The 14345-nt window shown below is 41.9% G+C and overlaps 1 protein-coding gene across 11 annotated transcripts in view; it reads left to right on the top strand.

The window, feature by feature from the left end:
* DTNB (dystrobrevin beta) overlaps positions 1–14345 on the top strand; it is a 361761-nt gene that overhangs the window by 28003 nt on the left and 319413 nt on the right. For all 11 annotated transcript variants that reach the window (XR_003999428.1, XR_003999427.1, XM_030555069.1 and 8 more), the window contains one exon: positions 5990–6070. Coding sequence is in view for 9 of the 11 variants with exons in the window: in XM_030555069.1 (XP_030410929.1) it covers positions 5990–6070 (81 nt within the window). In the remaining 2 variants the exon portion in view is untranslated. The remainder of the gene's footprint in view (positions 1–5989; positions 6071–14345) is intronic.

The following is a 14345-nucleotide window of genomic DNA, read 5'->3' as shown; positions in this document are numbered from 1 at the left end:
GGCACAGATGGCAGCATGCCTCCTCCATGGCGCTGAATTTGCTCATAAGGAACCCAGTGCCGAGCGTCTTCTCAGGAGCCATGCCTCCGCCCCCGGCACTGATCTTGCAGTTGGCACTGGCTGCACTGACTACATCAACACTACATCTGACGGCACTGACATTGGCACCAATGAGAGCGCCACCATCAGTGTCGATGGCACCGACATCAGAATTGCTGCAGAATTTACTGCAACAAAGAGACTTGGTTGTGTCGTCAGCACCGCAGTCCCCACTAATTGATACCGAGGGCTCTCTTCTAAGTTATGGAGGAAATTCCCATACTTCTCATGGCATGGTACATTCGTCCAATGATGATGATGATGATGATGTTGTGCAGGAACCATGCACTTTCTCGCTGCACCACTCTTCACTGAAAGACCGACCAACCTGGAGCCAGATGGGTCCTAATTACCTCATAACCAGCCTGCCTAACTATAGGCACATGGGGAACCCTGGGCAACTTACCAGGGCCTCAATCCAGGCCACCCACAGCTCACAGAGGCGAACTGAGGTCTAAATCTTACATCTCCCACCCCGCAACCAGTGGATGCTCAGGAAGTAGGGGACAACACAGAAACAGCAACTCGTAACTAAAACAGATCTCCAAGTGTCTTTGGACATCACAGACATGGCAGCCGGAACCACAGCCATAGTCATGCACTAGGCATCCTGTATTACAATCCTCTGGCATACCTAAAGAACTCCAAACTAAGGTTGAGGACCTACCTTTCGACTGAGAGAAGCTCTTTTCAGACAAGATAAGACAGATGAGGTGGTCCAGTCAATGAAGGACTCTCGAGCCACTCTTTGCACTTTGGAGATCTACCCTCCACCTGCAAAGAGAAGATGGTACCAGCCTTATTAGAAGAATAGGGATTCCTCTTCCAACCAAGAGAACAAAAGAGGCAATATGAGAACCAAAGACATCGCCAACTATCACAATGATGGAGAGCACCTCAAGTTCAACTGTCGACTTCTCTAAAGGCTCCGCCCAAGCCACAATTTTGAAGTTTTGGTTGAGGGTCTGGATGACTTCCCTCACCAAGCAGTACTTTCACTTGATCTGTCCCCATGGTTTGGACATCGCCTTCGCCCATTCTACCACATCTGGACATCAATAACAATGGACCAATGGGTGTTATAGATTGTACGATCGGGATATACCATCCCCTTTACTGCCCACCCACCTACCCTACCCACTCACCCCCATCCCTCTTCAAGGGCCCTTCTCACAAGCTCCTGCTGCGACAAGAAGTCAATCATCTTCTGCAACTAGGTGCCGCGGAATGAGTACCTTTGCAATACATGGAGAAGAGGTTCTACTCCCACTACTTCTCGTCCCAGAAGAAGAATGGAGGATGGAGACCTATCCTGAATCTCGGAAAACTGAACAAGTTCATATGCATTCAAAAGTTCTAAATGGTGACACTGGGCATGATAATTCTAGCTCTGCAAAAGGGGGACTGGTTTTCAGTCTTCAACTTCCAAGATGACCTCCAATATTTTCATATTACTATACACCTCGTTCACAGGAAATTCCTGCATTTCACATTAGAATACAAACATTTGCAGTAAAGAATACTACCTTTTGGTCTATCTACTGCACCCAGAGTTTTCTCCAAAAACCCTAGCGGAGTAGTGGCACATCCATGCAAACAAGGAATAAAAGGAATAAAAGCCAGGATGGGCATGGGTAGAGTCCCTAGCCTCTGTTTGCCAGAAGCTAGGAATGGGCGATGGATCACTTGATGATTACCTGTTCTGTTCATTCCCTTTGGGGCACCTGGCATTGGCCACTGTCAGAAGATAGGGTACTGGGCTAGATGTACCTTTGGCCTGACCTAGTATGGCCATTCATGGGTGCTTATGTTCCATATTTGTGGTGAGCTAATTCAAGGACAATGAGCCCATCTAGGCTGTTAACTGAATGATGAGCACCTGGTCAGATAAGACTATAATGCTTCAGTTGCAGGGAGGTGCTCCTGGAGAGGGACACTCCCTTAAAAGAGAGGAACTCCCAGCAGCTGCATGATAACTGCTACCTGTTAGCTTCTCCAAGACTACAGGCCGAGACTGAAATCCCCTCACCCTAACTAAGAAGGAGGGCTGGGAAGACACCTGAACTTAAAGGGGATATGTTTTTAGGAGAAGCTGTTTGAACTAAATAATTTGGACCCTAGGGGAAGGGAATATTGCTTAAAGACTCTGGGTTTGTGTAATGTGTACCCCAAATTAAAAAATACAGTAAGAGGACAAAAAAAATGCCACTATGCTTAAACAACAAAGTAAAAGAAGCAGTTAAAAGTGGAAGTTAAATCCTAATGAGGAAAATAAAAGGAGCATAAACTCTGGCAAATGAAGTGTAAAAGTATAATTAGGAATGCCAAAAAGGAATTTGAAGAACAGCTAGCCAAAGACTCCAAAAGTATTAGCAATTTTTTTTTAAGGAACTTCAGAAGCAGGAAGCCTGCTAAATCACCAGTGGGGCCACTGGTCAATCAGAATGCTAAAAGAGCACTAAACTGGAATACGGCCATTGTGGAGAAACTAAATGAATTCTTTGCATCTTCACGGCTGAGGATGTGAGGGAAATTCCCAAACCTGAGCCATTCTTTTTAGGTGACAGATCTGAGGAACTGTCCTAGATTGTGGTGTCATTAGAGGAGTTTTTTGGAACAAATTGGTAAATTAAACAGTAATAAATCACTGGGACCAGATGGTATGACCCAAGAGTTATGAAGGAACTACTAACTGTAGTCTGTAACCTATCATTTAAATCAGCTTCTGTACCAAATGACTGGAGGATAGCTAATGTGACGCCAGTTTTTAAAAAGGGCTCCAGAGGCCAGTAAGCCTCACTTCAGTACCAGGAAATTGGTTGAAACTATCGTAAAGAACAAAATTGTCAGACACATAGATGAACATAATTTGTTGGGAAATAGTCAACATGATTTTTGTAAAGGGAAATCATGGCACACCAATCTCCTAGAATTCTTTGAGAGGGTCAACAGGCATGTGTACAAAGGAGATCTAGTAGATATAGTGTATTTAGATTTTCAGAAAGCCTTTGACAAGGTCCCTCACCAAAGGCTTTTAAGCAAAATAAGCAGTCATGGGATAAGAGGGAAGGTTCTCTCGTGGATTGTTAATTGGTTAAAAGATAGGAAACAAAGGTAGGAATAAATGGTCAGTTTTCAGAACAGAGAGAGGTAAATAGTGGTGTCCCCCAAGGATCTGTACTGGGCCTAGTCCTGTCTAACATATTCATAAATGATCTGGAAAAAGGAGTAAACAGTGAGGTGGCAAAATTTGCAGATGATACAAAACTACTCCAGATAGTTAAGTCCCAGGCAGACTGCGAAGAGCTACAAAAGGATCTCACAAAAGTGGGTGACTGGGCAACAAAATGGCTGATGAAATTCAATGTTGATAAATGCAAAGTAATGCACATTGGAAAACATAATCACAGCTATACATATAAAATGATGGGGTCTAAATTAGCTGTTACCACTCAAGAAAGAGATCTTGGAGTCACTGTGGATAGTTCTTTGAAAACATCCATTCAGTGTGCAGCGGCAGTCAAAAAAGTGGACAGAATGTTGAGAATCATCAAGAAAAGGATAGGTAATAAGACAGAAAATATCATATTGCCTCTATATAAATCCATGGTATGCTCACACCTTGAATACTGTTTGCAGGTGTGTTCACTCCATCTCAGAAAAGATATGTTGGAATTGGAAAAGGTTCAGAAAAGGGCAACAAAAATGATTAGGGGTATAGAACGGTTTCCGTATGAGGAGAGATTGATAAGACTGGGACTTTTCATCTTGGAAAAGTGGCGACTAAGAGGGGATATGATAGAGGTCTATAAAATCATGAGTGGTATAGAGAAAGTAAATAAGGAAGTGTTATTTACTCCTTCTCATAATACAAGAACAAGGGGCTACCAAATGAAATTAATAGGTAACAGGTTTAAAACAAACACAATAAAGTATTTTTACACACAATGCACTGTCAGCCTCTGAAACTCCTTCCAGTGGGTGTTGTGAGGGCCAGTACTGTAATGGGGTTCAAATTGGAGCTAGATAGATTCATGGAAGATAGGTCCCTGAATGGCTATTAGCCAGCATGGGCAGCAATGGTGTCCCTAGCCTCTGTTTGCCAGAAGCTGGGATTGGGTGACAGGACCTGGATCACTTGATGATAACCTGTGCTATTCATTCTCTCTGGGGCACCTGGCATTGGCCACTGTCAGAGGACAGGATAGTGGGCTGGATGGACCTTTGGTTTGACCCAGTATGTCCATTCTTATATTCTAATGCCCATTCTACCAGGTTTCAAGCTACTTTCTCAGTAAAGTGCCCATCCTGGATGTTTACAAAGCTGCTTACATGGTTATCAGTACATATCTTTTTGAGACACTGCTACTCAGGCATCCCAGGTTGGTTGTGGACTTTGGTGAATCAGTTTTACAGTCCTTGTTCCAGTAGGCTCCACCACCTGAAATAAGAACTGCTAGTATATATGCACAATGATTTGAAGGAGGAAAAAAAGTATTATCTGTACAGTAACTGTTCTTTAAAATGTGTTGTGCACATATATATTCCACACCCTCCCTCGTACCCCATTGCTTGAGTTGTTACCAAGTTTCTGGTATGAAGGAGCTGAGATAGTCCCACTCTTTAAGCCCTCCATTACAGACATGACAGGCAGGGCATGTGCACTGCTCCAACAGTATTATTACCAAACATTTCTGGCACAACCTGAGGAGGGGTCCCAGAGTTCTCTCTCTGTTGCTCTGCTCCTAGTGCTGCACACTCTGATCCCTTCCCAACCACCGCTATCCCTACACCCAGCCTTGAGCTCTCTGACAGCTGTCCCCTATGCCCAGTCCTGAGTTATCTAATGCTGCCTTTGTACCCAGACCCACACTCTCTGCTTGCACATCCAGCCCTGTACTCTTTTCCCCAACATTGCCCCACACCCAGCTCTGAGCTCGCCTCCTGCACCCATCCCTGCAATCTCCCTATCCCACAGCTAGTCCTGGGCTCTTATCCAGAGAGGTGGTCAGCATGGAGAGCACCATACCCACCAGGGGCCAGACCCCATCCTCCTGTCTCTACTTCCTCAGTAGGTTCCAAAAGCCTAGATCCAATTCTCCCACCCTCCTGGGGACTAGGGGTTGGGGTGCCTGGTGCCCATGGGAGTCAGAAGGACTGCAAATGCCAGGGTGGATGATAAGGTGCACAGGGTTGCAATGCCACTTAGAGTTGGCCTGGCCATCTCTCCATTATGCCAGTGGGGAAGGGCCTCTACTGTTATGACACCTGCCTCCGGTGAGGGGCCAATGTGTGGGGGGAAACTGGGTCCCTTGTCCTTCTCATCATTGCACCCCTGCTGACTCAAGTGTACTGGGTGCACATACACACCAACAGTGGAATGTATCTGTGGACAATTCGTCTGGAAGAACAGTTGCTATACAGGTACCAAGTAACCATTTTTTCCAATTGTTTTGTCTCTGAAGCTGGCACAAACTAATTAAATTAAAATATAATATCTGTTGCCTCACATTGTAAAGTCAGATGACTTTAATCTCAAAACTCTTTCAAAAGTGGCATGAACAAATAAGTGTTTGTGACAGTAGAAAGTCTCTACTATTAGTCACTTGGGCTTATTTTCATAATACACATGAATTTGCCAGTTGGAAATAATATAGCTATCCCAAACTTGCATCAATTTATAATGTGCTTTTTCTTACATTTCCGAAGCGTTGCACACACTAAATTTCTATACCTTGAGGAGTTCACAGTTGAAAAATGACAAAGGTTTAGATTTGATTAACTAGCACCGGGCAATAATGTACTTGAGGGAAATATTTTACCACATGAACTGAATGTTTAAAGAAAAAAGATTGAAAAGTAAATAGGGTCTTTTCATTTTGATTTATAGGGGCTCAGAATTTTGATGTCATCAGACTTTCAACATATCGGACTGCCTGCAAACTGAGATTTGTGCAGAAAAGATGTAATCGTAAGTCATAACACTGTACCCTTCCATAAGCAGGTTGATTACTACATATGTATTTGATTTGGGAGTATGCTATACATGCAAGTTTAAAGAATAAAGATTATATCTTGGCAATTGCGGAAACTATAGTTTAAAACAGATTTTACTTTAGTTTAGAAATTAAAAACATGATCGAATCATTAATAAAACATAAGTGAAATTTTAAAAATTAAGGCATGTGGAGTATTTATCTGCACTTCTTGAACTCTTAGGTAGAATATTAGCTGATTATATAATTCACTTATGAATATTTACCATACAGTATGATCTAACTTTTGTAGTATTTTAGTCAGTGTTTTCTCATACAGTTCATTGATCTTATAGTTCATTAATAAAGATTAATCCACAGGGTAATGTATGATAATAGTCTTTACATTAATTCTTCAAACTAGGTTATTGCATTATATTTGTAATCTATTGTGTTGATCGCTGTGGAGCACAAAGCAGAGTAGATTTATGGACTTAAGAAAAAATCCTTCCTTCCCTTGGATGACCCTAGATAAAGTGGAACTGATATAATTCAGTTGTGGAGAAAGACAGAGCATGACTTCGGGGACCTGTGCAGAAGGTGTGCAATATTGTGTGCTGCAATTGAATGGGGGGATGGTGCACCTGGCAAAGGGATTGTCTGTGTGGTTTGGGAGAGGATTATTTTCTCTCTTCTCATTCCTTTGGAGAACCCCTTAATCAGCTGTGCACTGAGGACAACAATTGCCCCTTAATTCATAGAGGTGAGTGAAAAATACTTCTCCTGGATCAGCCGAAGATACTGTTTATAGAATTTTTGCAAAGCTCTTTAATTTTAGCTGTTACTTGTATAGTTTTTATAACCTATCTTGTTAAAAAGCTTGTGTTTTCAGCTCTCTCCCATAGCTAGTAGAGGGATAGTGTCCTGAAGTGGTGGCTTAAACCTTCCAATATGGTCTCTTTTGCTATGGTTACATTCGTGATGGCCCAAGGATAAAGCTCTGAAAGTTTCCAGATCAGGGTTTCTATTATGGTAGCTAAATATTTCTAAAAAGAAAGAAGTGAATCTGGGTCTCAGCTTCCTCTTAGTAAATAATAATAAAGCAAAATTTGTAATTAGCTAGGAGGCAAGTCAGTGGTGAATATAAAGCTTGCTCTAGTAGAATTACTGTTTTCAGATTTGCTTTTACACCATTTTAGAAGCATGATGTATGTTTCATTCTTGCAAGTGTGGAGAAGGAATCTACCTAATTTATTTTGGGGTCTCACACAAAAAATATTGACAGAAAAATACCCATTTACAAGCATACATTCTGAAAAATGTAAACCAGTATTTGTTTCAGTACAACCAAAGTATAGCATGACTTATCTTGGGCAGCAGTGGATGATAGGAAAAAAAAGGAAAGGTCACCAGTGATGTGGGGTTACATCACTGATAGGGTCAAAAGAACCAAAAGCATGGATTGACAGCCTTACATAACAATATACAATAAAGTGTATTTAACTTGGCCTGAACAGTGACTCAACACAGAAATCTGACTGGACTGTACTGTCATGTGGAAGATGCAAATTCAAGACTCATTTTGAGCTTTTCACAATGTGGTAGGAGGATCTAAGAACATCAAAATATGCAACACCATCTTGTTTTAAGAATTTCTCATGTGACTTATTTAAGGTTGAGCTAAAAAGGGAAATAAGTATTAAGCAATAAATGACGTATTTGAAGTGTAAAGAAGGCCTGAAACTTCTTTTTGGAAGTCTTATTTTTGTTTTTTACATTAGAAATTTAGGTTTTGGCTACCTTGGAATGGTGACAAATTGAAAAACTGTTAGGATTATGACAGCGCAAGTACAAGGGAAGTAAAAATCTTGTGAAACTAGGGCCTGGACTAAACAGAAAGTTGCACCAGTATAACTAAAGATATGATATTGTACCAATTTAGGTAAGGCGGTGCAATTTCATCTATGGCTATTGCTTTAAATTGATGTACAACTTGCCTAAACACAACAGACACTCAACTATATTAGTCTGGTCAAACATTATAACTCTCCTATTGTGGAAACCATTCCATCAATATAAAGTGCTCTATAGTGGTTTAAAAGTTGTAAAATTCCTGTACAATAGGGGTTATACCAGTACAATTATTGTGATTACTAAATACAGCACTCCCTAACTGAAATAGTTATACTGGTACAAAGTCTGTGTAGACTAGAGTTACACCAATTTAACTAGGGCTATGTTTATGCAGCGCTGCAGCGCAGACTTTGGTCCGTTCTTCAGTTCACATCCCTGAAGCGTTGTGCTCTCACTGTCCCACATGGATGCTGCTGGCACTAACTAAAAGGTGTCTAGTTTGCTTTAACGTAGTCCTCTTTCAAAAAAGACTATGCTAACATAAGCTAGGTACCTTTTTGGTTGCAACAGCAGCAATTGTGTGGGACAGTTAGGGTATGTCTACACTACCCGCTGGATCAGCGGGTAGTGATCAATCTATTGAGGATTGATGTATCGCGTCTCGTCTACATGCAATACATCGATCCCCGAATGCGCTCCTCGTCGACTTTGGAACTCCACCAGGAGGAGTGGTGGCCATCGATCCTGCGCCCTGAGGACACTAAGTAAGTCGATCTAAGATATGCAACTTCAGCTTTGAGAATAGCATAGCTGAATTTGCATATCTTAGATCGACCCCCCCCACCCCATTGTAGACCAGGCCTTAGAGTGCAACAATTGCACTCTCCGTTTCACATCCCCGAAGTCTGCACTGTGGTGAAAAATAGACAAGATCTAAATTGATGCAACATCACAACTTAAGTTAAACGGTGTAACTTGTGTTTGTAGACAAGGCCTAAGAAGGGAGTGTTTTATTCACAATTTAAAATGCAGATATTGGGTTCATTAAAACCTACTTAACTGAGGGTATGTCTACAATAGCGACTGTCCATCTGTCTTGTCCCATAATCCTCCAATGTCCTTGTTTAAATCCCCAAAACATGAAGGTGAGTAGAGGGTGAGTAAGCTAGTGTGCCTGAGGTGTGTGGGTAAGTACGTGTCTCAGGCTCGGACATGACCCCATATCCATACCAATTTGCAGTGTGGAGTAAGGAGCTTGTACTAGGTCTCGAGTGTTAGTAGTCATCCACCCCCAGTCCCACAATGCACTGAATGCTTTTCTTCTTGAGTCCTACTCAAACTATAAAGGACCCTGTCCTCCGTTTTCACCAATAGTAGCGAGCTGTGGTGAACATATCAGAACAGGTTTCTGCCATACTTTTTTGATCAATATAAGTAAATGTGGATCCTACTTTGAGAACAGCTGCCTGGTCCTCCAACTACACTTGGGTGCTGATTAATGTGTGATTGGAGTGCAGTGTCCTCCACAACTTTGCCCAAAACAGAAGGAACATGTATTTCAGGAAATTTCACAGATGCTTTGGATCAGGTGGACATTGAGCTGACTCCAGCCCTTTCCAGGAAAGCATCAAGCACTTGAGGCTCCTGCACAGGAGGGCAAAAGGCTAGAACAGTTATAAGAACATAGGAAAGGCCATAGTGGTCAGACCAATGGTCCATTTAGCCTGGTATTCTATCTTCCAATAGTGGCCACTGCCAGATGCTTCAGAGAATGAACAGAAGAGGGCAATTTACAAATGATCCATCCACTGTCGTCTAGTCTCGGCTTGTGTCAGTTAGAGGTTTAGGGATATCTGGAGTATGGGATTGCGTCCCTGGCCATCTTGACTAATAGCCATCAATGGACCTATCTTCCATGAACTTATCTAATTGTTTTTTGAACCCAGTTATACTTTTGATCATCACAGCTTCCCTGGCAATGAGTTCCACAGCTTAACTACGCTGTGTGAAGAAGTACTTCCTTACGTTTGTTTAAAACCTGCTGCCTATTAATTTCATTTGCTGACTCCTGGTTTGTGTGTTATGTGAAGGAGTAAATAACACTTCCTTATTTAGTTTCTCTGCACCATTCATGATTTTAGAGACCTCTCTCATATCTTACCCCTTAGTCGCCTTTTCTAAGGTGAACAGTCCCCGTGTTTTTAATCTCTCCTCATATGGAAGCTGTTCCATACCGCTAATCATCTTTGTTGTCCTTTTTTGGTATTTTTTCCATTTCTAATACATTTTTTTGAGATGGGGTGACGACCAGAACTACATGCAGTATTCAAGGTGTGGGTGTACCATGGGTTTATATAGTGGCATTATGATATTTTCTGTCTTATTGTCTAGTCCTTTCCTAATGGTTCCTAACATTCTATTAGCTCTTTTGACTGCCACTGCACACTGAGCAGATGTTTTCAGATAACTATTGCGACAAAGTTCCTCCTCTACCTTGGTGGGTTCTGCGTTTATTGGTGGATTTTGTTAGCTTCAGAGATCTTCCTGTGTCTGATCAGGAGTTGGGAGGTTTGGGGGGAACCCGGGCCCACCCTCTACTCCAGGTTCTAGCCCAGGGCTCTGTGGATTGCAGCGGTCTGTAGTGCCTCCTGTAACAGCTGCATGACAGCTACAACACCCTGGGCTACTTCTCCATGGCCTCCTCCAAACACCTTCTTTCTCCTCACCACAGGACCTTCCTCCTGGTGTCTGATAACGCTTGTACTCCTCAGTCCTCCAGCAGCACAGCCTCTCACTCTTCAGCTCCTTGTGCCTCTTGCTCCCAGCTCCTCACACGCACACCACAAACTGAAGTGAGCTCCCTTTTAAACCCAGGTGCCCTGATTAGTCTGCCTTAATTGATTCTAGCAGCTTCTTGATTGACTGCAGGTGTTCTAATCAGCCTGTCTGCCTTAATTGTTTCCAGAAAGTTCCTGATTGTTCTCGAACCTTCCGTTACCTTACCCAGGGAAAGGGGACCTACTTAACCTGAGGCTAATATATCTGCCTTCTATCACTCTCCTGTACCCATCTGGCCTGACCCTGTCACACTATCCATTATGACCCAAGATCTTTCTTGATTAGTAACAGCTAATTTAGACCCCATCAATTTTTATGTATAGCTGGGATTATTTTTTTTCCATTGTGTGTTATTTTGCACTTGTCAACATCAAATTTTATCTTCCTTTTTGTCTCCCAGTTTTGTGAAATCCCTTTGTACCTCTTTGCAGCCTGAGTTGGCCTTAACTATCTTGAGTAATTTTATATTATCTGCAAACTTCTGCCACCTCATTTTTACCCCGTTTTTCAGACCTGTATTGAACAGGTCCCAAACCACCAGACCCGTGGGGACCATGCTATTTACCTCTCTCCGTTCTGAAAACTGACTATTTACACCTATTCTTTGTTTCCTGTCTTTTAACCACTTACTGATCCATGAGAGGACCTTCCCTCTTATCACATGACCACTTACTTTTTTTAAGAGCCTTTGGTGGGGGCCTTGTTAAAGGCTTTCTGAAAGTGCAAGTATACTAGATCATCTTTGTCTATCCCCTCAAAGAATCCTAATAGATTGGTGAGGCATGATTTCCTTGTACAAAAGCCATGTTAGCTCTTCACCAATGTCATGTTTGTTAATGTGTCTGATAATTCTGTTCTTTACTATCATTTCAACCAGTTTGCCTGGAACAGAAGTTATGTTTACTGTCCTGTAATTGCCACAGTTGCCTCTAGACCTTTTTTTTTTAAAATCTGCATTATATTAGCTATCCTCCAGTCACCTGGTACAGAGGTTGATTTAAGTGATAGATTACATACCAGAGTTAATAGTTATGCAATTTCAGATTTTCTTCAAAAACTCTTGGGTGAATACTGTTTGGTCCTGGTGACTTCTTATTGTTTAATTTTTCAATTTGTTCCAAAACATCTTCTAGGACAGTTCCTCAGATTTGTCATCTAAAAAGAATGGCTTGGGTGTGCAGTTCTTCCCCATATCCTCTGCAGTGAAAACAGGTGCAAAGCATTAATTTAGCTTCTCCACAGCAGTACTGTCTTCCTTCAGTGCTCCTTTAGTACTTCCATGGTCCAGTGGCCCTACTGGCTGTTTGGCAGGCTTCCTGCTTCTGATATGCTTAAATAAATTTTGCTGTTTGTGTCCTTAGCTAGTTGTTCTTCAGATTCTTGTTTGGCCTTCCTAATTATGCTTTCATACTTGACTTGTCAGAGTTTATCCTCCTTTCTATTTTCCTCACTAGGATTTGACTCAATTTTTAAGGTATGACTTTTTGCTTCTATATGCCTCTTTTATTTTGGTGTTTAGCTATGGTGGCATTTTTTGGTCCGCTTGCTGTTTTTTTTTGGTTGGGTATACATTTAGTGTGATCTCTCTTATTTTAAATAGTTTCTGTGCAGTTTGCAGGCATTTCACCCTTCTGACTGTTCTTTTTTAATATCCATTTAACTGGATTCCACATTTCTGTGTAGTTTCACTTTGTGAAGTTAAATGGTACTATGGTGAGTTTCTTTGGCATTTTCCCCCACAAGGATGTTAAATGTAATTACATTATGGTCACTATTATTGAGTGATTCAGCTATATTCACTTCTTGGATCAGATTGTGTGCTCCACTTAGGACTAAATCAAAACTGGCTCTCTCCTTGTGTGTTCTAGGACAAGCTACCCCAAAAAGCAGTCATTTAATGTGTTTAGAAATTTTATGTCTGCATCCCTTCTTGAGGTGACATGTTCCCAGTCAGTTTAGGGATAGCTGAAATCCCCTATTATTATTATTATTATTATTATTATTATTAGGTTTTCTGTTTTTTGTAGCCTCTTTAATCTCCCTGAGTATTTCACAATCGCGATCACCATCCTGATCAGGGGGTCAATAGTATATCCCTACCGCTAAACTCTTATTGTTCAAACATGGTATGTCTATATAGAGATGCCATGCAACAGTTTGATTCATTTAAGATTTTTACTTTATTTAACTCTACTTTCTTTCACATGTAGAGCTACTTCCTCACCAGTACGACCTACTGTGTCATTCCAATATATTTTGTACCCTGGTATTACCACATCCCTTTGATTATCTGCATTCCACCACGTTTCTATGATGCCTATTATATCAACATCCTCATTTAATGCCAGGCACTTTAGTTCACCCATTTTAATATTTAGACTTCAAGTATTGGTATAAAAGCATCTGTACATTTTGTCAGTATGTCATTGTCCAATGGAATGCTGATGAGGGCCAGGATGAGGAGGCAGCAGGGACTATGGAGTCAGCAGAAGACCCAAAGGATGAGGCGCATGTGTCTTTTGCACCTTTACCTAGACGAGCTAGTTGAGGAATCCCCTCTTTGCCTCCCCTACCCCCCGACAAATGTGAGGAGGACCCCAAGTTGTGGCAGGAAGCAGAACCTGAGGCTGGTAAGTTACAGTGGACCCCCATCTTCCCTGTCAATATCCGCTCTTGCTCTGGTGTTACATTGCTGATTTTAAGCCCAATCCTTGTTCTGCTCAACCCAGAAATATCCCCGAGCTAGATACTGCTATAAATCAATTATTTGTATTGATTTCTGATGAGTCACTTGGGGGTTAGGAGTCACTATTATGCATTTGGCTGAAGCTATGTCTTAAAAACAGATTATTAGAGAAAAATCACTGTGCCCTGTGTGTGTACTTTCCTTGGCAAGCAGTCAGGCAGCAATGACCTGGGGCTGCGTGAACCGGGGAAAGGGAGCAGGTAGATTTACCAAGTTCCTGGTTGAGCATAGGACAATTGTAAAAATTGTACTAAACTTAGTTTGTCTGAAGCTAATATCAGTTGTCTTTCATCCCTTGGAAGATTACATTGTTTCTGTACTTTTATCACCCAACCCCAAGCTTACTGTCCTCTTACAAAACTGAGCCATGTGGAATGGGGAGAAGGTTTAAGATGGAGGAGTGGGCTGTGGAAGGGGAAGGGAATATTTTGAGGAAAAGTTGGTCACAGCAGTCCTTTCTCCCTTGGAAGATTGCAATTTTTTTCCTGTCCTGATCCCTGGTGTCTTGCCTCGCCCCACACTGAGCCATGCCGCGCAAGCTGGGGGAAATGGAGGTGGGAGAAGGATCCAGACTGGCAGTTGGATAAACACAGTGTGGTGTCCCTTTGCAGTGGAGAAGTGAGGGGCCTGTGGTACAGATCTGAATCTTCAGAGGAGAAAATACAGTTGCAGTATCTTTCTTGCCCTCCATTTTGCCATTGCTAGATAGGCATGGGGCAGAATTTTCTGGTGATGCTGGGGGTTGTGGATGGTGCTCTATGTCGTTTACATCTCCCTATACACAGAAACTCCATATGTTAGCTGAGAATATAGTCAATTTCCAGTTGAATTGC

This window comes from Gopherus evgoodei, chromosome 3 (genome assembly GCF_007399415.2).
Source record: "Gopherus evgoodei ecotype Sinaloan lineage chromosome 3, rGopEvg1_v1.p, whole genome shotgun sequence".
Taxonomy (NCBI): Eukaryota; Metazoa; Chordata; order Testudines; family Testudinidae; genus Gopherus; species Gopherus evgoodei.
The sequence above is the reverse complement of the archived record's forward strand: the minus strand, read 5'-3'. Positions and strand labels throughout refer to the sequence as shown.